This window comes from Myotis daubentonii, chromosome 5, assembly GCF_963259705.1.
Source record: "Myotis daubentonii chromosome 5, mMyoDau2.1, whole genome shotgun sequence".
Classification (NCBI taxonomy): domain Eukaryota; kingdom Metazoa; phylum Chordata; class Mammalia; order Chiroptera; family Vespertilionidae; genus Myotis; species Myotis daubentonii.
In genome coordinates, this window is record NC_081844.1 from 106,225,043 (window position 1) to 106,251,237 (window position 26,195).

At 52.2% G+C, this 26,195-nt stretch overlaps 1 protein-coding gene across 2 annotated transcripts in view; it reads right to left on the reverse strand.

The window, feature by feature from the left end:
- SH3PXD2B (SH3 and PX domains 2B) overlaps positions 1-26,195 on the reverse strand; it is a 90,167-nt gene that overhangs the window by 19,378 nt on the left and 44,594 nt on the right. For both annotated transcript variants that reach the window (XR_009453129.1, XM_059699193.1), the window contains exons 4-8: positions 23,926-24,002; positions 11,309-11,400; positions 10,263-10,288; positions 2,964-3,098; positions 255-359 (exon numbers count right to left, since the gene is read on the reverse strand). Coding sequence is in view for 1 of the 2 variants with exons in the window: in XM_059699193.1 (XP_059555176.1) it covers positions 255-359; positions 2,964-3,098; positions 10,263-10,288; positions 11,309-11,400; positions 23,926-24,002 (435 nt within the window). In the remaining variant the exon portion in view is untranslated. The remainder of the gene's footprint in view (positions 1-254; positions 360-2,963; positions 3,099-10,262; positions 10,289-11,308; positions 11,401-23,925; positions 24,003-26,195) is intronic.

Genomic DNA, 26,195 nt, shown 5'->3' on the forward strand with positions numbered 1-26,195 from the left:
GATCATTCCAGGGAGGAAAGGTGACCCTGTTGACAGCAACCAGGCTGGGGCCTCCCGGGGTTCCACGGAGGGGTCAGGGCCCAGCTCCCTAAGGCCCCGAGGAAGGACGGGCTTGCCCATCAACCCCGACCCCATGCCTGGCTACATGCCCTCTCGAGGGCAGAGGTGAAGGGAAGGTTCTGGGGGCGGAGGCCCCCCGTGGTCACGGCCAGCACAGGGCTCCCCCGCGGGTGCGAGGCTCGAGCTCCCCTCACCTTCCTCCGGCTCCAGGGAAAACTCGTCTTGCCCACCGTCCTGCCCTTCGAGGCAGGTGGCGGGCACCCAGCCTTGCTCTTCAGCGGTGCTGACGAACCACCAACCTGGGAAGACAAGAGCAGACGGACGTTAGGGGGTCAGATGTGAGGTCTGGGCGTCGGCGTAGAATGACACACTCAGGCACTGTGTGCGTCACACTCAGGCTAAGGCCGATGGGCGCCGTCCTATTGGTGGAACACAGCTAGCCGTGTCAACTGACTGCTGGGGAGGGGAAAGGGAGGGCAAGGCCGTCCTGAATGGCGGGAGTCCTTCACTAAGGTGTGCCGGGTACGAGTCACTGTACTTGCATCGTCTTTCAGCATCGTCACGTGATCGTCCTCACTGCTCAGAGGAGGAAACTGAGGCTCCAAGAGGTGAACAGACTTGCCCAAGTTCTCACGGCGACGGCAGGGCTGCGCTGTGCAGCGGGCTGTCTGATGCTGACGCCACTGCCCTCGTAACTCTCCGGCCTGTGCATCCATCTGTTCATGTCAAGGTCAAGTGGCTGCAGGTGCAACTGCTCGAGAGGCCGCTCACCCAGACCCAGGCCCTCCCTCTTCAGAGAAAAGTCTCAGGGAGCTAGTGGTGGGCGGAATAATGCCCCACCGGAGATAACCCACATAATCCCCGGAACCTGTGACTATGTGAAAGGTTGCAGATGGGACTAAGGTTGCTAATCAGATGACCTTCAAACAGGGAGACGGTCCTGGATTATCTGGGTGGCCCATGTCATTGCCAGGGTCGGGAACTATGGAAGAGGGAGGCAGAGGAGGCAGGGGGAGCCGTGGCTACAGAAGAGGCACCACACTTCTAGCTGGGAGGATGGAGGAAGGGCTGCCACTTACACACCCACCCACACACACACAGAGGCACACCTTGCTTTATGCTTCACCTTATTGCACTTCACAGACAGTGCGGTTTTTTTTTTTTTTACAAATTGAAGGGGAAGACCCTCCACCAGCAAAAATATTACGTGCTCGCTGAAGGCTCAGGTGATGGTTAGCATTTTCTAGCAATAGATGATTTTTAAATCGAGGTGTGTACATTTTTAAGGCATAATGTTATCTATTGACTATAGTGTCAACGTAACTTTCACATGCGTTGGGAAACCAATTTGTGCGATTCGCTTTACTGTGATATTTGAGGTATTTGCTTTACTGCGGGGGTGTAGAACCACACACGCAGTATGGCGAAGGTGTGACCGTACGCACGCACACGTGCACACATACGTGCGCTGTGTGCACACAATTATCATAGAAGAATTCATACCAACCCGATAGAAGGGCTCTCTGGGGTTTGAAGCTGGTGGGAAAACAGACTTTCACTTTGTCATGAATGCTTCAAGAAGAATGTATCCATGTACTACTTGGATAAGTAATAAATCTTACTTGAAGATTTGACTACCTGCCTTTCCCCCCTTCCGCTGCCCTTTGGACACACCAGGCTTGTCTCCAACCCCATCCCAGCCCCCACTCTTCTCCTGCAATGCCTTTGTTCTGACTTCACTCAAGCAGGTGGCCCGGGGGAGTGGGTGCGCCGTTCCTTGGTCCCCAGGAGCACCCCAGCCACACCGATAATCTGCATAAACTCATTCCCAGGATCGAGAAAGCCATATGGCCTGTGGCCAGCTGGCACTGGATGGGAATTCCAGCTCCGAATACTGTTGGGAGGTTTTGGGTGAGCGACCAAGTCCCTTGGACTCTGTCCCTTCAGCTGTGAGGCAGGGGTCACAATCGCGAGGTTGAATAATTAAGAACTTTTGGTTGGCTAACCCGGACCTCATGGCGAATGGGAATGGAATCCACATGCTGCTCGGAGCAGAGCCTTTCCATTATTTTTTGGACTTTAACTAGCCATCGGGGTATCACAGAGACTGGTCTGCTGTTGATATTATAGCCAATGTCACATTTTAGTCACAACAAAGCCAGTAGATTTATGTCAGTTTTTCCTAGAGGGGATCCACTCGCCTCCTGCTCCCCACTCTTTGATTTTAACTCTGCCAATGGCTGTTTTGTAGCTAAGGGAGGCAAAAGGGAAGGAAGCTCACATTTTTAAGTACCTACTGTGTGCCCAACACAGGCTCAGACACTCTCCATATATTATCTCATTTTTCTCTTTACAGATGAGAGAATTGGTGGTGAGAGGGAAGCAGCCACCTGGACTGCTGTGAAATGCAGACTTCAGATGGAGGCCCAGGCCAAGTGTCTCAATTGTACCCCATCGGTCTCAGACCTGGCCAGTGCACATGACCAGTGGCCAGTGCACATGACCAGTGGCTGCTGCGAGGGGCAGGTGCGCTGGGGAGACAGGCGGTGTGAACAGTCCACACCAGAGCCCACAGCTGGTGACGCCCATAGTCATCAAAGAAAATCAACAGGGCAAATTCTCAGGGGAAAGCTAGACTCTGTGTCTCCAGGTGCTCTGAAGCCAGAAGAACGTTCATGAAATGTGAACCTCAAAGCCAGCCGGTAACATCTGACCCAACAGGATGCTGGTGGGTTGGGACCAAGCAGGAGATCTGAGCACTCGGACCAAACAGGGGTCATCCGCCGGACCTGCGGAAACGGACCAGCCCGATCGGCGACGGCCGTTGCTGCGCTGCCCCGTGCTCCTGACCGAGGGGCTTGGTGAGAGTGTTGGGCGGGGAAGGAGGTGGTCTGGGCGCCCACCTGACTCATTCTTCTCGATGATGTCCACCACCTGGCCCACGCTGAGGCTGATCTCCGAGCTCTCCTGCTTCTGGTAGTCGGCCACCACCACGTACTGCTCCAGGACCATGGGGTCCACCGAGGTCGGGTCGCTCCCTGTGGATGGAAAACACCATCAGCTGTCACATCTGGCCACCGCTCGGTGTACAGGAGCAGGAGCCAGGGAGGAGGGGAGGTCAGGAGGGCATTCTAAATAGAGAGAGAAGCTGCTAGAGGACCTGTCTCATCCATTCATTCTTTTATTCATTTGCTCACTCGACCGGCACAATTTACCACGTGCCTGTCCTGTGCAGGCACTGTGCTAGGCACTGGAGGTTCAGAGCAAGATATGGTACTTGCCCTGAAGAAGCAGACAGCCTAGTGGGAAAGTTCATTCATTCATAGATACCCATCCAGCATCAGCCACTATTCACCCATCTGTCATTCATCTAACCAAACATATATCCATCAATCATCCATCCACTCATTTACCCATACATTCACCAACCAGTAAGCCATCCAAATTTACTCATTTATCAATACGTGAAATCACCAATGATATTCCAGACACTCTGTTAGGTGCTGGTTGGGGGTGCTAAAGTGGATGAAACAGATGTGGCTCCTAGCATCCTAGTTGGGGCGAGAGACACATATTCAGTACATGTGATCCATAAGCGTATAGGAAGAAAGTATTCCTTTTGGATACATGCATTTCTGGAAACAGAACGAACAAGACAGGGGATGCTACGTGAATGGGATGGTCAGCAAGACCTCCCCGGGAAGCAACCTAAAGCAGAGCCAGGAGGACAATGGGGAAAGAACGGTGCAGGCCGACCGGGAGGTGGGAGGAGGCCTGGAGCCTTCCAGGACCGGGAGGGAGGCCAGGGTGGCTGACGCCCAGAACTGAGGACTTCAAAACACTTTTTTTTTAAACCCCTGAAGTAGAACCTCGAAAGGGACTTAAGAAGGGAGTAACACGTGAAGATCGGCATCTTTAAAAAGGTCACTCTGGCTGCCTCATGGAGAATGGGTTAGAGGCTGGCAGAGAAGAAAGCAGACCAGCCCTCGCCGGTTTGGCTCAGTGGATGTGAGCTGGGCAGCCCTGGTTAAGGTCTAAGACAAGCGGATAAGTAAATGGAAAGAGCCCACAGAATACGCGGGATGTAAAAGATCAGACGCGTTCAGACGCTCCCGAGAGACGGGGGCAGCACTTTCAGAGCAGCAGGCTGGACGTGGTGGGAGGGCAGCGTGGCCTTTGTGGCCGCCGGACCCTCATGGCCTGCACATTCTGATTCAAAACATTCCCCCTACTGTTTCCAAAAACAGGAACATCCAGGAAACCCCACAGTTCTGTCCCAAACACTCCCAGTAGTGGAGGGGGTGGGGGGTATGTGTGTGAGGGCTGGCTCACACCGAGCCGATTTCGTGCTCCTCTTCCCGACTCTCTCGGGTGGCATCCTGTTGGTCGCTTGAAACGGGCCACGGTGGGAGCATTTGTACCACGGAGCTGGCAAATGCTACAAAGCAGGCGTGACCACAGAAAGCTGCTTGTGAAGTCGTTCCCAGCACGCCCCTGCGCTCCAGCCCCGGGCGCCCAGAGCAGCACAAAAGCCCTTTGTTAGAGCCAGGCACCGTGGATTCCTGACGTGGAAAACCAGAGCAGGGCATGCTAGCCCGGTGAAGGGTCACCGCTCTCTTTCCTACAGGGTGGGAGAAAACTTCCCACATCTTGTTCACCTTCATATTCCCAGGGGACCTAGAGTACCTTCAGGCACACAGTAGGTGCTTAATAAACATCCTATATAATAAAAGCCTAATAAGCAAATTGTCCCCTCGACCAGGAGTTTGACTGCTCGCCATGACCAGTGCTGACCACCGGGGGCGGCGCAGAACATGGCGGGTGTAGGCGATGAGGCACTGGCAGCGGGCGGAAGTGGAGGTGCTCCTGGCCCCAATGGGCTTCCGGGTGAGCCAAGCTACAGCCGCCAGGACCACAGGGGCTGGTCAGGCTCCCCATGGATTAGTGCAGGAGCTGGTCTGCAAGGTCGGCTGGGAGAGAGCGCACCGCCCGCCTGGCTTCCTTGTGGTGCTACTGGGCGGCCCAGAAGCCCACGCTGTGCCCTGGCCCACGGCGTCCACCTGCGCTCACTGCATCTCCGCATGGGGACTTGGGCGCTGTGACTCAGGCAGAGGGGGGTGCGTGGGGGCCAGGGGGCCCCGGTGCTGCCTAGGGCCCAGGGGTCAGCTGGGACCTGCCCTTCCACGCTAGACACTCGCGCTTCGATCGCTGGCCCGGCCTAGGGACCGCACCTGTGCATGAATCCGTGCACTGGGCCTCTAGTGGAATGAATAACCATGGTCGTCTTGTTCACTCAGCTCTTAGCACAGACATACTCAATGGACATTTGTGAAGTGAATGGACAAAGGGCAAATGGAAACTTCTAGAAACTCTCCATTCTGCACCAACTCTCCTAACCGGGCTGCCAACGGGGTCTGGCATAACTACAAGCAGTGACAAAATCGGGGAATTACGGGACTCACTGTGAACAAGAGAGTCGTTCCCTGCCAATGAGTGGCTCAGACGAGGGTGCATGGGGCTGCTTTTTCTACACCAGCTCTCCCAGAGCTGCTGCCTGCATTTCACCCACAGCGCTCAGCGCTCAACCTGTCAAAACCAGGCACACCAGGATTCCACATACCAGCTTCCCAAACTAGGCTCCAGGCCATGTAGGTGTTGTGCAGAGACACCTGCTGGTGGACTGTGAGACTGCAGCCAAGCTCTATAACGCACAGTAAGGGCACAAGTCCTAGGAGCTGCAAGTGTGAGAGCAAGAATTCCTAGGTAAGCCTTGTCATTCTTGTGGTCCCGCAGGCCACGGGAGAGAAGGAAGAGGTTAGCAGAAAGGAGGAGATTCCACAGAGGAAGGGCGATTTTATCATCGAGGAAGTGTATAAAATATTCCCAAGAGGCAGATGCCTCATCTACCACAGAATTTTCTAGTTGGCCATGTTTTGTTTTTAAATATATTTTTATTGATTTCAGAGAGGGGGAGAGAGAGAGAAACATCAATGATGAGAGAGAATCATCAATGGGCTGCCTCCTGCACGTCCCACACTGGGGATGGAGCCCGCAACCCAGGCCTGTGCCCTGACCGGGAATCGAACCGTGGTCTCCTGGTTCACAGGTTGACACTCAACCACTGAGTCACGCTGGCTGGGCCTCATTGGCCATGCTTTGATTCAAGATGACATGTTTTGAAATTTAAAAATAACTGCTGGGATAAACCCGCACCCCTCCAAAGCCACCTGTTGAAGGTCTATGTGATGGTACAGGAGGTAATTAGGTTAAATGAGGTCATGACCTCATGCTGGGGTTTGTGCCCTTGTAAGAAGAGACCAGGGAGCGTGTTCTCCGTCTCTACATGTGGGGACACAGCGAGAAGGCAGCAGGCTTCCCTCTAAGAGGCCTCTCTCCAGACCCCATCCATACCCTTCACATCTGTGAGAGAGTAAGTTTCTGCTCTCTAAGCGGCCCCAGCAAACTAATACAATGAGCAATAAACAGCAGAGCAGACTATTCTTTCCAGAACTACAACATAACACTGCCAGTCTTGCTCCACGTCGGTAAATGAGAGAAGACCTCAGTAAGAACAGGGTAGAGCCCCAGCCGGTTCGGCTCAGTGGATAGCGTTGGCCCGGGGACTGAAGGATCCTGGGTTCGATTCTGGTCAAGGGCATGTACCTCCGCTGCAGGCTCGATCCCCAGCCCTGGTCAGGCTCATGTGGGACACAACTAATTGATATATCTCTCTCTCACATCAATATTTCTTTCTCTCTGTCTTTCCCCCTCCCTTCCACTCTCTCTAAAAATCAATGGAAAAAATATCCTTGGGTGAGGTTTAACCAAAAAAATAAAAATAAAATAAGTAAGAAGAGGGTAGAAAAATCAGGAAGAAAGATGCTCCTTAGATAATCACACGACCTGTTACATGTTGGTGGAGGATTTTTTTTTTTTTGCAGGATGAGCAGAAATGGAGACCACATGAGCCAAAGTGCCGGGAGCCGGTCCATCCTTGCTGTTTCAAGGGACCTGGCATATATGGCATACGGTTCTTAATATGTTTGCTCACCTTCTTGGTGCTGTGTTTTAACCAAGGTCACCTCTCCGAGAAAGGTTGAATCCCCAGGTAGGGATTTTCCCCTGAAGTTAGGGAGGGAATAAAACCTCTTAACTAAGTGCCAGGCGGGTAATTAATCATTTTAACTACGAACAATCATGCTTAAGCTACATAATCTTTACTCCCTGGAATGGAGATAAGAAACGCCCTAACCTTTGGAATAGAGATTGATAGGATTGGAATCAACTGGTATAAATACAGATGCAACAAGACAACAACAGACAGAATTCAGAAGACAGAACTTAGGAGACAGAACTTAGAAAGACAGAAAGAGACAGAACTGAGAAGAGAGAACCTACACAGAACCTACAGAGAACGTTCTCTAGAGACAGAAGAACTTCACTGGAGAGAACATGGCAATAGATCCTGGACTGAACCTGATCCCGGGGTCCAACCCCAGCAGGTCCAGGGGTCCCCAAAGGTGTGGACGGAGTCGGCGAAGACTAAATGACAGAGACAGCGTTCAGTTGATCAGCAGCCTAGCCAGGATCTCCAGCCAGGATCTCCAGTCAAGTTCTGGTCTGGATCTCCAGAGAGGCTCTGCTTCGGATCTCCAGTGAGGTTCTGTGGCCATGTTCCCTCGCTAGGTTCTCCAGCCAGGTTCTGTCTGAGATCTCTAGCCAGGTTCGGTCACCAAGTTCTAGTCAGGTTCTGTTGCCATATTTCTGTAGTCAGGTTCAGTCCAGGATCTTTTGCCATGTTCTCTCCAGCGAAGTTCTTCTGTCTGTAGGTTCTGTGTAGGTTCTGTCTGTAGGTTCTCTCTTCTCAGTTCTGTCTCTTTCTGTCTTTCTAAGTTCTGTCTTCTGAATTCTGTCTGTTGTTGTCTTGTTGCATCTGTATTTATACCAGTTGATTCCAATCCTATCAATCTCTATTCCAAAGGTTAGGGCGTTTCTTATCTCCATTCCAGGGAGTAAAGATTATGTAGCTTAAGCATGATTGTTCGTAGTTAAAATGATTAATTACCCGCCTGGCACTTAGTTAAGAGGTTTTATTCCCTCCCTAACTTCAGGGGAAAATCCCTACCTGGGGATTCAACCTTTCTCGGAGAGGTGACCTTGGTTAAAACACAGCGCCAAGAAGGTGAGCAAAACATATTAAGAACAGTATGCTATATATGCCAGGTCCCTTGAAACAGCAAGGATGGACCGGCTCCCGGCACCAAAGTCTGCAGGAGCCGGCCAAGCCAGCCAGGGCCCAGGAAATTCTGGAGACGGATAAGCCTTCTCCAGCTCAGTTCTGGCCCAGAAATCTCAGAGCCTGGCTGTCAATCTTCAGTCCCTTTCAAATTGCAGCAAGAAGGCTAGGTCCAACAGAAAGGGCGCGTTCAAAGGTCAGCCGGAAAACAAGGCTGAACCAGCATGGGCTCTTCGTCTGAAGGGAGAAAGATGCTCTTTCCACCCGGCGGGACCATAAATAACCCGGCCCCATCACTGCAGGTGGGTGATGTGGCAGCGGCTGCCGCAAATTAGAGCTTCTTCTCCGACTTCCAGACCAGTCCCCTCATCAGGCCCGCCTGACGGGACACTTCTGTTTCCACAGGCCAGCGCTGTCTCTCCTCTCTGCCGCCGCCCGCCCGCCCTCCCAGGAAAGGTCTGCACACTGGGAGCCAGGAACTCTGTGACCCCCCCCCCCCCCCCCGAGAGTGGCCGCTCTGCTCTTTTCTAGGAAACATGTCATTACCCTCAGGCTCTGGGGCTATTTGTAGCCGGAGCAGATGCCACGGGCTGGCCAGTACCTATTAAAGCAGACAGGACTGGTAAACAGGCTGCGGGGGAAGAGGCCAGAGTTCATGCCACAGCCAGACCTTGAGGCAACGAGAACACCCCTCTCCACTCTCCCTGGCAAGAATGGCGTCGGGCCTGCACCGGGGCCAGAGCTGTTGAAATTGCTACTGATGCTGCTCTGAAGGACACCCCTGGACTCTGAATTAATAGCAGCAGAATAAAGGCAGCAGCAAACACGTGTCAGCTACCACATGCCGGGCACTGTTCTGAGTGCTTTAGATGTGTTATTAGAATATGATCATCCTATTAGGTAGATTACTATTATTAAACCCATTTTTCAGATGCGGAAACTGAGGCCCATGGAAGGAGGCATCCTTTTTTACTTCTAGGACCTCTGCTGGGCCCCCTTCCCCCATTTAAAAAAAATATATATTTTATGGATTTTTTACAGAGAAGAAGGGAGAGGGACAGAGAGTTAGAAACATCGATCAGCTGCCTCCTGCACACCCCTCACTGGGGATGTGCCCACAATCAAGGTACATGCCTTTGACCAGAATCGAACCTGGGACCCCTCAGTCCGCAGGCCGACACTCTATCCACCGAGCCAATCCAGTTAGGGCCCCTTCCCCCATTTTTATCAACCTCCTCAAGCTTCCTGGAGTCTCAAATAAAATAACTTAGGATTCTGGGAGCTCTGAAGAACACGCTGGCCCAGGTGTGGTGGGCTGGGCCTGTGCAGATGTGGGGGCGGTTAACACACTACAGAATATTAGAAGCTGTCCCCCCACCCCTCCAAGGTGTTCTCTGGGAAAGAGAGGTCTCATCCACTTAGTAATTTTTTTGTATAAGATGAAGCCACCTGGCTGGTGTGGCTCAGTTGATTGAGCATCGTTCCATGCACCAAAAGTTCACTGGGTCGAGTCCCGGTTTGATGCCTGGGTTACAGGTTCAATCCCCAGTAGGGGGCGGGTAGGAGACAGCCAGTTGACATTTCTCTCTCACATCAATGTTTCTCTCTCTCTCCTGTCTAAAATCAATAAAAATAAATAAATAAAAAACCCCAAAAGATGAAACATCCTCCCATAATTTTTTTGGGGGGGAAATCGGGAGGGGGGGGAGAAACAGTATGTGGTATCAAACAATCAATCAAGCAATCAAATATCCAACCATCCATCTAACATCTATCCATCCATCCATCCATCCATCCATCAATATGGCCGCATCCCCAATGTGGAACGCATCCATCCATCCATCCATCCATCCATCCATCAATAGGGCCACAACCCCAATGTGGAGCCCAGGGCCTGGCACACACATCACAGGTGCTCAGTAGGGTTAACATGGAATGAATAGGAGAAAATGGAAAATATTCTTACCAGATTTCTTTTTCCCAACATGCTCCCTGTACAGGAAAGAATGGGGGTGGGAAAGAGTCAGAGGCAGTACCTGTTGTGTATGGACATAAGTTAGTCTGTTAGAAAACTGAGATTCTCCATCTCACAATATCTCCAGGCAATGAGTAACATTTAAGCCAGCCCCAGGGACCCAGATTCCTTAAAAAAAAAAAAAAGAATGGATTCCTCTTCATTTTCTCCCTTTCTTGGAGAAGTGCTCCGGCGCCCCGGGGAGGAGCCGATGGGTGGAGGGGACTCAGTCTGAAAACAGGAGCCAGGCCTCCCCTTGCCCCGAGCCGGTGGCCACCTGGCCAGGCACAGAGGCCTGCCCCGGGCTCGGGCCCCGAGACGTAGACGCGGAGGGAAAGCCTCGGTGGTGAGTGGCAGCAGAACACGCCGAGACCGGGTAGCACATCTCCCTCAGGGTGACAGGGGGGAGCTGTCCCGACAGCCCAGGAGCTGCGAAATCTGGCTGTGTGCCTACTATGTGCCAGGCCCCGTGCCGAGGACTTCACACACACATACCCAAGCCTCACTGTGACCCTGTGAAGTACGCATCACTGTTATTCCCACGTAGGAAGTGAGGACGTGGACTCTCCTGAAAACCCTCAGAATAAAACTCCACCGCCAGGAAGCGGAATTATCAAACATGACAGCCGGGGTGGGGGTGTCAGCATGTTGTCAGCTCCAAGCTCAGAGATTCCCAATTCTCTCATTGCAGCCTCCAACACCCCATGATGTGGGTGGGGCCAGGGATGTGACCTCATTGCACAGATGAAGCAACTGAGGCAGAAAGGGAGGGAGGAGTTAGGGGCCCAGGAGGGAGGAGTTGGGGCCCAGGTGCCCGCAGCCGGCTTCCTCCGCGTGAACCCGGACTGTCATTGCCCACCGGGTGCGAGTGACGGCTGTGCGAAGTGAGGCCCCGTGGGGGCTCAGAGCATGGGAGCAGTTTGATTTTTCCTTTGCTTCCCTCCGGTTCCGCCTGGGGCCGGCTGGGCACGCGCCGGGGGGTCCCCAAGCCAACTTACTCTTTGGGGGGATTCAGGTCCTCGGGTCTCGTCTCAAAGAACTGCAGCACCTCGTCACACTGGGAGATGTAGGGGGGCAGCTGGATGAGGGCCTGGAGAGGAGACACGGGTGAGTGCGAAGGAAGGAGAGGGTGTCGGGCATGCTCTAGGCCAGGGGACTCCCCTTGGCAGGCAGCAGAAGCCGCGAGGAAGAGGGGTGCTCGTTAAAGCACAGATCGCGAGGGCTTCACCCCCAGATTTCCTGATTCAAGTCTGGGGCAGGGCCTGAGAACGTGCATTTCCAACGGTCCCTGGTGATGCTGCTGCTGCTGGTTTGGGGACCCCCCCCCCCCACGACACACTGGATGTACAGGGTGAGGGCTAAGTAGGTTTAGAGTTGTGACCACGCAAAACAGTTTATTTTTCTATTATTTTTTTTCCGTTTTTTTCCTATTATTATTTATTAATTATTGTATTATGTTCCATCCAAACAACTGTAACCCTACTGTTGCCCCACCCCGTGTATGCACATGCACATTACAGGCATGTTTGCACACATAATGCGCACATATTTAGACAGAACCATAAACCGTGAACGTCACGCCATGTCCTTGTTCTTCCCCCACCCCAGCTCTCCTGGGTGATGGGCGTCACTGCTTAGACGATATCACACTTGACTCCGCTTGCTGCCCACGGAGACCATTCCGGTTGTTTCTGACGTGCCCGCGAGTCCGTCCCAGTTCCCGGGTCTGCAGTGCTAACGTCGGGAGGGGGGGGGGGGGGGGGACTGTTTTGCGGGTTAGGCAGAGGCTAGAAGGCCCCAGGTTAATGAGGTTGAAACCCCCAGGACCTCCCACTGCCCAAGTCCCTGCTCTTCTGCCACCTCGGCTCCTCGGTAAGGGAGCCTCGACCATCTCTGCCATAAGGAGGGCGAGGAGGGGGGTGGGGGACACAGGGCGGGACCAGGCATTCCTGTGCTGTTATCTCCCGACGGGTTCTCATTCCCTCAGTGGTTCAGGGGTCAATTTCCTGGCGGCCAGCACCGCACGTTTCTGTGCCCAATGGGAGAGAAGCACGCGATCACGAAAGGATGGGAGCCCGGCATGGCTCCACGATGAAGCCACAGCTCAGATCAACGAATGTCCACCCAGGGCCCCCTGGCCCGGCCCCAGGACGCAGATCTGAGCAGCAGGGTCGTCTCATGCACACACTTCATTTCACACTTCTGCGCGGGGACACGCCTGTGCGTGTGCACACATTTCAGCAGCAGAGGCGACTCTGCCGGCCATGCCTCCCACCGGCCGGTGCTCGGGAGCGGGGTGGGACCTGCCCCCCCGCCCCCCCAATCTCCCCGCAGAAGGCCTCGGTCCCTGGCACCTCCCATGTGCCTTCCTGCTGTGCTCAGTGTGAGCCTGGGTCGGAAAAGGCAAGGCCTGCATTTTCTATATAACGAACCTATAAGAGCTCCCCTCCTCTCCCCTCCCCTCCCCTCCCTCCCCTCCCTGCAGAGTGATGCTCCAACCCTGGGACTGGGCTATGATGGACCAACGGAGAGATGGAGGGGTCTCCAATGTGGCACCTTCTACAGGACCCAGGGGTGTCCTGACCCTTTATAATTTATTTTCCCAGTTTTTAAATACATTCACATTGTGCAGCCATCGCCACCATCATCTTCAGAACTCTTTTCATCTCGCAAAACGGAAACTCTGTCCCCATTAAACAATGCTCCGTTCCCCTCCCCCAGCCCCTGGCACCCACCACCCCACTGTGTATAAATCTGACAACTCTGGGAACCTCAGGAAGTGGGATCCTACAGTATTTGTCCTCTTTTGGGGCTCATCATTGTTGTAGAGTGTTGGAATGTCCTCTTTTCAAGGCTGAACATTATTCCATTGTATGGATACATCACACTTTGGGTTGCTGACCCCATATGACCTCTGAGTCAGGTTCTGAATTTAAGCCCCTCCTACCTCCATGTGTGATCTGCCCCAGACCTCAAGTGGGAAAACCTGTGAGCTGGGGGGACGTGTTATAGGGGGGTGCCTTTCCTGGTCACTGTCGACTCAATCCTGGAGTGAATGATGCGGAGCCGGTATGTGTGGCTCATTCACTTTTTTTATTAACTTCGTAGTGATTCCTGTTCTGCAGCAAACCCCCAGGCACCCAGCTTTTCCAGGCCAGCGGCGGAGAGCCCAAGAGGGAGAGAGCCTCTGACTCCCTCCTACCTGCCCCCCCTCCTGCCCCCCTCCTAACTGCCCCCCTTCTGACCGCCTCCGGCTTCCGACCCCCTCTCCTTCTGGCTCAGAGCAGCCTGTGCTCGCTCTCCCGCTGAGGTTGAGCTGCATCCCAGGCCCCGGGGGTGTCTGTCCTCGGAAACCCTGCAGCCCTTGCAGTCGGAGCCACATAATAAGGCGCTGATTACACGCTGGACTGGGGTGCGTCCCGGCTGCTTCGTGGGCAGAAATCGTGCGGCTGCCCCCAGACGGCAGTAACAACATCCTTTACGTTGGCTCAGCACTCGGTGGCCCTGAAATGCGGTCGCCTGTGCTGCTTCATGCACTCCTGGGAGGGCTGGCCCATCTTAGAGACGGGGAAATGCAGGCTCTAGTGACCTGCCCAGGACGCCTACCCCAAGTCCACAGAGGGCAGGGGCACGTGGCTGCTCCTCACACCTCCCCTACATGTCCAGACACTGCTGGGGAGACCCTGATCCCTGGCCGAAAGAATTGACTGGATAAACGGCATGGGGAAGAGGCCCGGATGTGGCCATGCGGCCCTGTTTGGGGCCAGCTGGGTGGGCCCTGAGGTGGCCAGGGTCGCCGCCCAGAGGGGGCCTCCCAGGGTGCTCCTGGCTGAAACAGGCGGAGGCCCTGAGCGGCACAGCGAGGCCCGCGGAAACCTCCCAACGGCGCCAAGTTCTCTTTCGGTTTTGAGCGATTCCTAGGAAGTAAAAGCCAAACCAAACCCCCAAACCATAAAACAGGCCAAGTCACTAATGCAAGGCAGCCCTGAGCGCTTTGGTGCGCCCCTTCCATGTTGGAAGGACAGGCCGACAGAAAACCATGACCCGGGGCAGGGAAAGAATTCTGCTTCTGTCTTGTGGTTGGTCAGCGAACCACCACCTTCCCAGGAAAACGCTCTGTCCTGGGTGGGATGCTGGCCCCGCGGGCAGAGGCGGCTGGTCGGCGCCGGGAGGAGAGGAGAACACGTCTTACTGGCCGAGGCTGATACGAAAGGTCAGACAGATCCAGGGCCTGATCCTGGCTCTGGCCATTCCCATCGCCTCTCTGACCTCAGTGTGCTCATCTGTAAAATGGAAATAACTAACCCATCTCAGGGGGTTGTGCTAGATCAGGTGAGGAAGTGGCAGTAACGCAGGCTGCTCGGTGACAGTCCGATAACCCTCTGGCTTTCTGTACTGTAGCGAGTACGGCACTGTGGTGATTTCCAGGGATGGCTCTTGAGTCAGCAAGATGATTGTGTTAAATAAAAGGCCTGGGCTCGGGGTTTCCCAGGGCTCTCTCGATCCTCTTTAACTTCAAAAGGAATGCCCCAGATAGTTGACACTGCTCTCTCTTTATAGCCGAAAATCTTATTCTATTAGGTAAGAGCACTTCACATGAGTGCTTAAAAAATTAACAAATTTTTAAGTACACAGCCCTGTGTCGTTGGCTGTTGCTCTGAAAATCTCTCAGCTTATTCATCTTGCTGCCTGAAGCACTATGCCTGTTGGTTAGCAACTCCTGTTGTCCCCTCCCTCAGCCCCCACCCACATTCCACGCCTACATTCTATGAATCTGACTCTTTTAGAAACCACAGACAAGCAGAATCCCACAGCATTTGTGTTTCTGTGACCGGCTCATTTCACTTAGCGTAATGTCCTCAAGAGCCACCCATGTTGTCACATGTGGCAGGATTCCCTTCTCTTTAAAAAAGAAATTTGTTATTATTTCATCCTCATCCAAGGATATGTTTCCATTGATTTTAGAGAGAGAGGAAGGGAGAAGGGAGAGGGAGAGAGAAACATTGATGTGAGAGAAACATTGATTGGATTGGCTGCTTCCCATAGGTGCCTCGACCAGGGATCATGGAACGGGAAGTCTGGGTATGTGCCCTGACTGGGGATTGAACCCGAGACCTTTTGGTGTACAGGACGATGCTTCAGGCAACTGAACCACCCGGCCAGGGGAGAATTTCCTTCATTTTAAAGGCTGAGCAGTATGTGAGTGCATGCACATGGCACGGTTAGGTTGCTCCCACATCCTGGCTGTAGGGGACAATGCTGCAGAGAATTGCACAATGAGCTCACGGAGAGCCACAGGCAATGGGACAGGGCTGAGCCAGAATCAGGAGCCGGATCTGTCGGACCTTTTAGCATCGCCCTCAGCAAACAGTTTCTCCTCGAGACGCTGATTTCAGTTCTTTTGGATAAACAGCCAGAAGTGGGATTGCTGGGCCGTAGGGGAGTCTTTTAACTTTCGGAGGCACCTCCGTACTGGTTTTCATAGCAGCTGTACCGTGGTGCGTTCCCGCCAACAGTGAGCAAGGGCTCCAGTCTCCCCATGGGCTCACCAACACCTTAAAGAGACAGCCGTTCTAACAGGTGTGAGGTCACAGTCATTGTGCTATTGATTTACGCTTTCCGGATGACCGGTGGCACGGAGCTTTCTCATGTTCAGGTATGGGTACCTGCTGGTCACTTGTATACCTTCTTATAGTGAGAATGTCTATTTGATTCTTTAGTCCATTTTTTAATCCAGTGGTTAGTGTTTGTGCTGTTGAGATGCAGGAGTTCCTTAGACATCTTAGAGATGAACGCCTTTCGGATGCAGAAGGGCTCTCTCCCATTCCACAGGCCGCCCTGTCACTGCTGATGGCTTCCTCTGCTGTGCTGAGCCTTAGTTTGATGGAGTCCCACTTGTTTGTTTTTATTTTTGTTGCCTGTACTGCTATCACATCCACAAAATCACCGCCAAGAGCCCAGAAGTAAATCCACGCATATGCTCAACGGATCGTTAACAAAGGCGCCAGGAAGACATATGGGGGAGACCAGTCTCTGCAACAAATGGTGCGGGAACTGGATGTCCACAGAGAAGAGTAAAACTGGGCCCCGTTTTATACCACACCCACACAACCACCTCAGCGTGGACGACAGACTTACACACGAGACCCGGAACCGTCAACTCCCCAGGAGAAAACACTGCTCCAACTCACTGCCCGCGAACAGGACCAGGCGCTAGAGCCGGGCAACAGCAGGCAGGGGGCTGGATTCGAAAACTTTTGTTCCTATGGTTTCATTTTTATTTCTTCCTACTTTTACGGCGCATGACACCAGTTTTCTCTTACGGTCCTAACATAAAATGTCCTCTAAAAGATATATTTTGTAAGAAGTTAAAGAAAAATATTAATAAGACAGGTGGTAGCATATGGTAAAAAATCTTGAAAGGAGGTCTCAAATGACTGGAGTCTGATAAACACTATTCTATTGGCTATAGTTTACTTTAAAATATTATGACAGCCTGGCCGGCGTGGTCATTCGTTTTTGATTCCCAGTGTGGGGAGTGCAGGAGGCACCGCCAATCAATGATTTTCTCTCATACTGATGTTTCTATCTCTCTCTCCCTCTCCCTTCCTCTCTCTGAAATTAGAAAAAAAAATCATCAAAATACTAAGGCATGGGCACACAATCGTGTGTGTGTGCGTGTGTGTGTGTGTGTGTGTGAGCTTTAAGCTGTACTCCAGTGATGGCTAGTTAATGCTGCAGTCCCCTCATGGGGAATGAGCACGTTAGCAGGTTAAGACTCCCACCACAAGTCCTCACTTCGGAAAAGTCTCCTTCAGAGCCTTCCTCCACCAGCATCGCAGCTGTGAGAAGTGATTGTCTTCGCTGGCGAAGGAGGGGTGTTCTGTAACTATTCTCAGATGCTCTGGCCCTGGCAGGACCAGAACGTGGGGAGCCCAGCAGCGCATCCCCGCAGGCTGCTGCCCGGGGTCTAGGACCCCGAATCCTCCGAGTTCTGCCTCTGCTTGAGGTCTCCCCGTCGGCCTGGTCAGGATTCCCTGATCCTGCTGCAAGCGGATCACTGCGTCAGTCGCCAGGAAACGCCCATGCGCAGCGGCGTCAGACGGGCAGCGGGTAGCTCCCGCGCTTACAGAACCGCCGGAGGGGCCGTCCAGGTTGCTGCTGGAGGATAAATGCTTGCAGGTGCGGCAGGACCTGGCCGAGTCTTGTTCTCATGGCTTTTGGATGAACAGAGGTTCTTAAATTTAATGGAGTCACAGAAGTCAATCATTTTGTGGTGGGTGCTTTTTGTGTCTTCAGAAATCCTTCTGTACCTAGGGTTATGAAGCCATCTCCCTACTTTAATCCTCAGAACCGTTTATGGCACTGCCTCTCACAGGCAGGCCTTTCATTTCCTTGGAATTACGTGTGTGGGGTGAGGGAGAGGTTAGTTCTTTGTTTTGTTTTTTCTCATGTGGAGGCCCATTTACTAAGGCGCCCGACCTCTCCTCAGTGACTGCAAGGCTGCCTTGGTCAGTATCAAAGTTTCCAAACACACATGGGGCTCTCTCTGGGTTCTCCTTTTTTTTTTAAAAAAAGAAAACAACACATTATTTTATTTTATTTTTTTTTTAGAGAGGAAGGGGGAGGGAGGGAGAGAGAGAAACATGAATGACGAGAGAAGCATGGATCGGCTGCCACCCCCATGCCCATACCTGCTGGTTCATAGGTGGATGCCCAATCACTGAGCTGGGTTCTCCATCTTGCTCCATTGGTTTGCCTATCCGTGTGCCCACACCACGCTCTGTTAATTAATTACCGTAACTTCCTAATAGGTCTGGTGGAGCAGAGCGTTTCTTCCATCGTGAGCTACACCTGGCAGCTGGCTGTTGCAACATCTACAGCCCTCATCCACCTTGACCTACCGGAGACCACCCACTTCTAGTCAATGAAGGCAACGGTGACAGATCGAGTTGGCTTCAGTCAGCTGACAGCAATGGCATTAACAGATACCAAATGCTATGGGAAAGCCCATGCAGACTTCGCAGACCTTGTGACAAAAGGGACAGTTTCACCTCCTTCCAGGAGGGCAGTTCCCTTGCAGCCCAGCCCAGGGAATTTGGCCAAAACCAAAATCCCAAAATATCGGCCCTGCCTCTTACACGGCATCAACAGCCGGGGGCGGTAACTTCCACGTGGCTCCCAGAACAGCAGTTTCTGCCCTGCGGTGGGTCGCGGCGAATTCGTGATCTCGGTTGGGCCCCAGCATCAGTCCGATGCAGGCAGCTGCTGCTATCCCTCACCGCTTCCGGATTCTACACTTCCTTTCCCAAATCAAATGTCCGGAGCTCCTGACGCCCTGGGTGAGGGAACCGGGACTCCGGAGAGAAGCTGGGTGGGCTGGGGGAGCAGCAGGAGAGTGCACGCTGGGCTCGGAGACCAGTTTCGTGGGAGGGTACCAGCTGGAGCTTCCCGGCTATTCGAGGTGGCTCAAGGGTCCAAAGACGAAAAGAGGGGGAACTTGTCTCTGAGCTGGGAGGAGTGTCCTTGCACCCGAGTGACTGTCCCTGTCCCTCTCCCCCACCCCCAACCCCTTCCCAAGGAGAGTGGAGTCGGAGCATATCGGCCTCTATGAAATACATGCTTAAATATTTTGGCCTCTTGAATTTTCACTTTCTAGAGAGGCCGCGAGTGGTATGTGAGTGCGAAGGCCTAAAAGGTCCGCCCGATTCATCGCCCAAACCTGCCAATACTGGGACTGTGAGTAACTCTGCTGGGCCTCCGTCTCCTCATCTACGCGACGGAACAATAAAACCTACTTGTCCAGGCTCCAGAGAGATGAAACGAGGTCGTGACTGGCAAAGAGCAGATAGGCAATCGAGAGTGACTGTCTACCCTCCCACGACGTCTCTGGCCACGAGCGGGGATCGATCCCTTCCCTGCCCCCCTTCACATTTTTAAAATTTTTATTATTATTTATTAAAAAAATTTTTTTTGGTAAGGGATTATAAATTTATTAGGTCATCTGGGAAACCAGACGGGCTGAGCCCCAATTTAAGTATAATTTATGTACCATAAAAACCACCCGCTATAAGCACGCTAAATTCAGTGATATTTAGTAAATTACAGAGTTGTGCAACCATCACCACAGTCTAGTTTTAGGACCTCCCATCACCTCAAAAACTTCCCTCAACCTCATTCCCAACGGGTCTCCACTTCCACCGCCCAGCCCAGGAAACCACCGATCGCTCTCTCGTCTCCCCCATTTTGCCTTCTCTGCACATTTCACACGAATGAAGTCATACACTCTGCACTCTTCCGCATTTAGGCTTTTCCCACTGAGCGTCATGTTTTTTGAGACTCACCCACTTTGCAACATTTTATCTGTATTTCACTGCGTCTTATCTAGTCACCTAATGATGGACATTTGGATTGCATCCAGTTGTGGGTTACCAGGGATTAATACTGCTGGGAACATTTGCATCCAAGTCTCCTTGGAGATATAAGTTTTTCATTCTCTGGAGGACACACCTAGGGGGGGTCATGTGATAAATTTCCCTTCTGAAGAAACTGACAAGCTGTTTTTCAAAGTGGCTTCCCACAGAACGAAGGCTCCAGTTTCTGCGCCTCAGTCACTCCCGGTCTTGTCTGTCTTGCTGATTACGGCCCGTCTAGTGGCTGTGCAGGTATCTCCTATGGTTTTATTTTGTGTTGCCCGAATGACTAATGATGCGGAACCCCTTTTCTCGTGCTTATTAACCACTGGATAGCTTCCTTCTATTCAAGGCTTTTGTCCATTTATAAGCTGGGTTGTCTTTTTATTAGGAGTTGCAAGAGTTCGTTATCTCGTCTCAATACAAGTCCCTTATCAGATAATAGGATTTGTAAACATTTTCTCCTAACTTGTGGCACATCTCATTTGCTTCATGGCACTGAAGTACAGAAGTTTGTAAATTTATCCATTTTTGTCTTTTGGTGTCACATCTAAGAACTCTTTGCCTAAACTAAGGTCATGAAGGTTTTCTCCTATTTCCTTCCAGAAGTTTTATAGTTTTCGCTCTTATGTTTAGGTCTGTGATCCACTGTGAGTTGATGCTGTCTGCATGACGTGAGGTAAGGGTCCAACTTCCTGCTTTTTTGCATATGGATATCACATTAACCCACACTGTTAAGAAGATTATTCTTTCCTATTGAATTTCGTGGTGCCTTTGCTGCAAACCAGTTGCCTATAAATTTTTAAGAATTTAGACTCTCAATTCTGTTCCACTGACTGTATGCCGATCCTCCTGACAGCACCACAGTCTCGATTACTGCAGCGTTGTAGGAAGTTTAGGCCTCGAATTTCGTTCTTACTTTTTTTTTTTTTTTTTTAAAATATTTTTATTGATTTCAGAGAGGAAGAGAGAGGTGCCGGGGTCCAACCCCAGCGGGTCCAGGGGTCCCCAAAGGCGTGGACGGAGTCGGCGAAGAAGGAATGACACGGAGACAGCGTTCAGTTGATCAGCAACCTAGCCAGGATCTCTAGCCCGGATCTCCAGAGAGGTTCTGCTTCGGATCTCCAGCGAGGTTCTGTAGCCATGTTCCTCGCTAGGTTCTCCAGCCAGGTTCTGTCCAGGCTCTCCAGTCAGGTTCAGTGTCCAGGTTCCAGTCAGGTTCTCCTGCCAATCTCTGTAGTCAGGTTCAGTCCAGGATCCCTTGCCATGTTCTCCCGCTAGGCTCTGTCTCTAGGCTCTGAGGCCAGTCCCTCTCCAGGATCCTCTGGCATGCTCTCGCCAGCGAAGTTCTTCTGTCTCTAGGCTCCGTGTAGGTTCTGTCTTCTGAATTCTGTCTCCTGAGTTCTGAGTCTTTCTGTCTTGTTACAACTGTATTTATACCAGTTGATTCAATCCTATCAATCTCTATTACAAAGGTTAGGGCGTTTCTTGTCTCCATTCCAGGGAGAAAAGATTATGTAGCTTAAGCATGATTGTTCGTAGTTAAAGGGATTAATTACCCGCCTGGCACTTAGTTGAGGGGTTTTATTCCCTCCCTAATTTCAGGGGAAAATCCCTACCTGGGGATTCAACCTTTCTCGGAGAGGTGACCTTGGTTAAAACACAGCGCCAAGAAGGTGAGCAAACATATTAAGAACCGTATGCCATATATGCCAGGTCCCTTGAAACAGCAAGGATGGACCGGCTCCCGGCAAATTCCCCCTTTTTTATTTTTTAAAAGCAAGCATTAAAAAGAAAAACCTGAAATGCTCTCTTGTATCCATTTTAAGAGTAGGATTGGCACTTTCTGCTATTGCCTGAGTCCTGATCTATCATCCCAGGGAGAGCTTGCCAATCCTGCACTTTTCCGAGGTGGAAAGGCTGCAGTGGGGTTAAGGATAAGGCTCCTTGGGCCTACCTTCTCCCATGCCTCTACATTTACCTTTCCGGCACCTTTCCTTCCTCAGAAAAGCATGGACGTATTTCTTGTATAAAATGTTCTGTCTGACTGGGAGTAACCTTAATTCCTCTGCTAACAAGCATATATGTTAAAAGATCAATACAGAGTCTTTTTTCTTTAGACTCAGTATGGCACATCTTCTTAATCTAAAGATCAATACAGAGTCTTCTTTCTTTGGACTCAGTATGGCACATCTTCTCAATCTAAGTTCTGTACTATCCACCTTCTTACCCTACTTATCCTCTATAGGGGGGTCTGTAGCACCCTGGTGGAGTCCTATCCGTCCCGAGTGTGGGGTTCTCAATGCGGGGGGGCTTACCTAAGGGAATCCTGTTCCAGGGGTTCCCAAAGGTGTGGACGGATTCGGCGAAGACTATCCACCCTCTTCCTACGGTGGAGTCTGATCCATCCCGAGTGTGGGGGTTCTCAATGGGGGAGGGGGGCTTACCTAGGGGAATCCTGTTCCAGGGGTTCCCAAAGGTGTGGACGGAGTCGGCGAAGACTATCCACCTTCTTCCTACGGTGGAGTCCGATCCGTCCCGAGTGCGGGGCGCTTACCTAGGGGTCCCTGTTCGGGCGCCATATGCCGGGGTCCAGCCCCAGCGGGTCCAGGGTTTCCCCAAAGGCGTGGACGGAGTCGGCGAAGAAGGAATGTCACGGAGACAGCGTTCAGTTGATCAGCAACCTAGCCAGGATCTCTAGCCCGGATCTCCAGAGAGGTTCTGCTTCGGATCTCCAGCGAGGTTCTGTAGCCATGTTCCTCGCTAGGTTCTCCAGCCAGGTTCTGTCCAGGCTCTCCAGTCAGGTTCAGTGTCCAGGTTCCAGTCAGGTTCTCCTGCCAATCTCTGTAGTCAGGTTCAGTCCAGGATCCCTTGCCATGTTCTCCCGCTAGGCTCTGTCTCTAGGCTCTGAGGCCAGTCCCTCTCCAGGATCCTCTGGCATGCTCTCGCCAGCGAAGTTCTTCTGTCTCTAGGCTCCGTGTAGGTTCTGTCTTCTGAATTCTGTCTCCTGAGTTCTGAGTCTTTCTGTCTTGTTACAACTGTATTTATACCAGTTGATTCAATCCTATCAATCTCTATTACAAAGGTTAGGGCGTTTCTTGTCTCCATTCCAGGGAGAAAAGATTATGTAGCTTAAGCATGATTGTTCGTAGTTAAAGGGATTAATTACCCGCCTGGCACTTAGTTGAGGGGTTTTATTCCCTCCCTAATTTCAGGGGAAAATCCCTACCTGGGGATTCAACCTTTCTCGGAGAGGTGACCTTGGTTAAAACACAGCGCCAAGAAGGTGAGCAAACATATTAAGAACCGTATGCCATATATGCCAGGTCCCTTGAAACAGCAAGGATGGACCGGCTCCCGGCAGAGAGGGAGAGATAGAAACATCAACGATGAGAGAGAATCATTGATGGGCTGCCTCCTGCACGCCCCACACTGGGGGTCGAGCCCGCAACCCGGGCATGTGCCCTGACCAGGAATCGAACTGTGACCTCTTGGATCATAGGTCGACACTCAACCACTAAGTCACTGGGCTTGTTCTTTTTCAAGACTGTTTTTGCTATTTTGGGTCCCTTGCATTTCCCCATACACTTTAGGATCAATTTGTTAATTTCTACAAAAAACATCTACTAGGATTTTTTACAGGGATTGTATTGACTCTGTAGAGCAATGGGGGAGAACTGCCATTTTAACACTACTGAGGCTTCTATTCCCTAATATGGCACATCTCTCCATTCACTCAGAGCTGCTTCTGCTCAGCAATGTTCTATAATTTCAGTGCACAAACCTCGAACTTCTTCTGTTAATTTATTCCTAAGTAGCTTATTCTTTTCGATGTTACTGTGAGTAGAATTATTTTCTTTTTTAAAAAATATGTTTTTATTGATTTCAGAGAGAGGAAGGGAGAGGGAGAAAGGGATAGAAACATCCATGATGAGAGAATCAATGATTAACTGTCTCCTGCACGCCCCCTACTGGGAATCAAGCCTACAACCTGGGCATGTGCTCTGAAAATATGGACAAACCTTCATCCTTGTTGCCTCTGAGTTGAAAGATCACGGATGGTTGTTTTTTTCTAATTTCTTTATATTCCTTTCAACTGTACAGATTTTCATAATAAGCATCTTATAGCCAGGAAAGGAAAAGAAAAAAACCTGCCCACAGGGCAGACGCAGGCAGGGGAAGTTGGCAGCTCTCAGGCTTACCTTGCAGTATTCATCGATTGGTATCAGGCGTTTGACGGCCACGTCCCGGATGTGGCTTCGTCGGAAGAGGATTTTGCCTGCAGAGAATGAAAGCACACATGGCATTGGCAGGGAGCGGCGACCAGCTCGCGGCAAACTAGAGGGTGTGAGGTGCATGCCTCTGATAGGCCAGAGTGGTACCCACACCCCTGGCTGTCATCACTGCCCCCTGGGGCCTGATGACCCCAGGCGTGGTCCCCCAAAGCCTGGCTCACAGTTCTAGTGCAAAGGCTGGGGGAGGGGGGCCCGGTGGAATGTTCTGATGAGTTAAAGGAGGCGGGGACCAATCCGTGGAAGGAAGGCGCTCCTGCCTGGTGGAGAAGGAAGGTAGACCGGAGGGCCTGAGGTCCTCTGTCCAGCGCTGGGATTCTCAGGCTGCCTGGGAAGTGCAGTGAACTGCAGCTAAGCCCTAACCCAACAGCTCAGGCTCCCTTCCTCCTCCTGCCTCCTCCACCTTCTTTCTGCTCTCGCCTACGTGCCCAGCACGCCACGCTGTCTCATGATTCTGCCCCTTCCCTCTGCCTGGAAATTCCAACCTCACCCACCATCCCCGGGGGGAACTGGGGCCCACTTCACCGGATTGAGAGCTCCTGTCATTTCTGATAGCACGCATCACGCTATTGATTTACGTCTTCTTCCCCAGCAGGCGTGGGCTCTGCACCAATAGGGACCGACTTTGTGTCCTCACCGTGGGGCTGACAGCTAAGGACAGGCGCAGGCTCCGCCAGTGTCCCCGGGAGGGGGTGTGTGTGACACAATGACAGTGGCCTCACTCCTCTCCCTGTGCAGCGGCCGTGGGACAGGAGTCTCTGGGCACATGTCAGATGTGTGGCCAGCGAGGGAGATGGGGAGTCTCGTGCTAATCGTGCTGCCCTGGGAAATGGGCAGCCACATCTCTTCACGGTGACGATCTCCAATACAACCCAGCGCAGGGCTTAGCGCCGTGATGGCGAACCTATGACACGCGTGTCAGAGGTGACACGCGAATTCATTTTTTTGGTTGATTTTTCTTTGTTAAATGGCATTTAAATATATAAAATAAATATCAAAAATATAAGTTCTTGGAAAATTCTGTTTCTTTGTTACTAATGTTGTGGCCCCACCCCATAACAAACAGAATTTCTGGAGGAGGAGGCCCAGAAATCAGGATTTTAAAAAGATTCCCAGGTGATTCTAATGTGCAGCCAAGGTTGAGAACCACTGTTTTAGATGACACTGCATTACACTCTGCACCCAGCTGTTTCTTTTTTTCTGTTTTCTTGTTTTGTTTTTCTGTTAATCCTCACCTAAGGATATTTTTCCATTGATTTTTAAAGAGAGTGGAAGGGAGGGGGAGAGACACACAGAGAGAAACATTGATCTGAGAAGAGACCCATGAATTGGTTGCCTCCCGCATGAGCCCTGACCAGGGCCAGGGATGGAGCCTGCAACCTAGGTATGTGCCCTTGACTGGAATTGAACCTGGGACCCTTCAGTCCGCAGGTCGACGCGCTATCCACTGAGCCAAACAGGCTAGGGCCCCAGCTCTGTTTCTTAAGACCTGCCACCCGCCGGCTAAGTTGCCATGGATGGGCAGCAGAGCTGGAGTTCCTGCTTGGGCCGGGCGCAGGGCAGGGCTGTGACCAGCACGTCTGTGGCTGGTACCTCCTAGGTGAAAGGCTGAGGGCGCCTGACCCCTTGTCTGCATCTGATGTGACGTGTTTCTGGGCTGAGTCACCGGGAAGAGGGCGAACGTGCACCCCTCCCTCACTGCAGGCCAGCCCGCCTGGGGCGGACGGGGCGCTGGGGCAGAGAACAGCCTTTTGTTTTCCGCGGCGGAGCAGGCCAGACTGTAATTTTTAATTTTCAAGCTGCGTCCTCTGCCAAGTTGGCCGGCCCAGCTCCGGCCGGGGAGGAGGACTGAACAGGGCGGCCCCCCTCCCCCTGCCTTTGTGCTCACGGGAGACTTGCTTTGTTGTGCTGATGTGGCGGGCTTGGCAGGAAAGTGACCCCTGGAGAGGGGCCGCCTCTCCCGCAGGTCCCTGCCCTCGCCCCGGCGGGCGGGCGTCAAGGAAAAGCCAAGCGGTGGCCTGGGAAGGGATGCCCCTGGCGTCCTGGGGCCCAGCGGGACCTCTCCAAGCTGCAGTGGGTGCCGTGAGCGGGGACACGGGGCCGAGGCCCTGAGAGCAGCATTTTCATGAATTCGTGGGTGGAAGAGGATTACGTAAGCACGAAAGCTTTCAGGGCTTGGG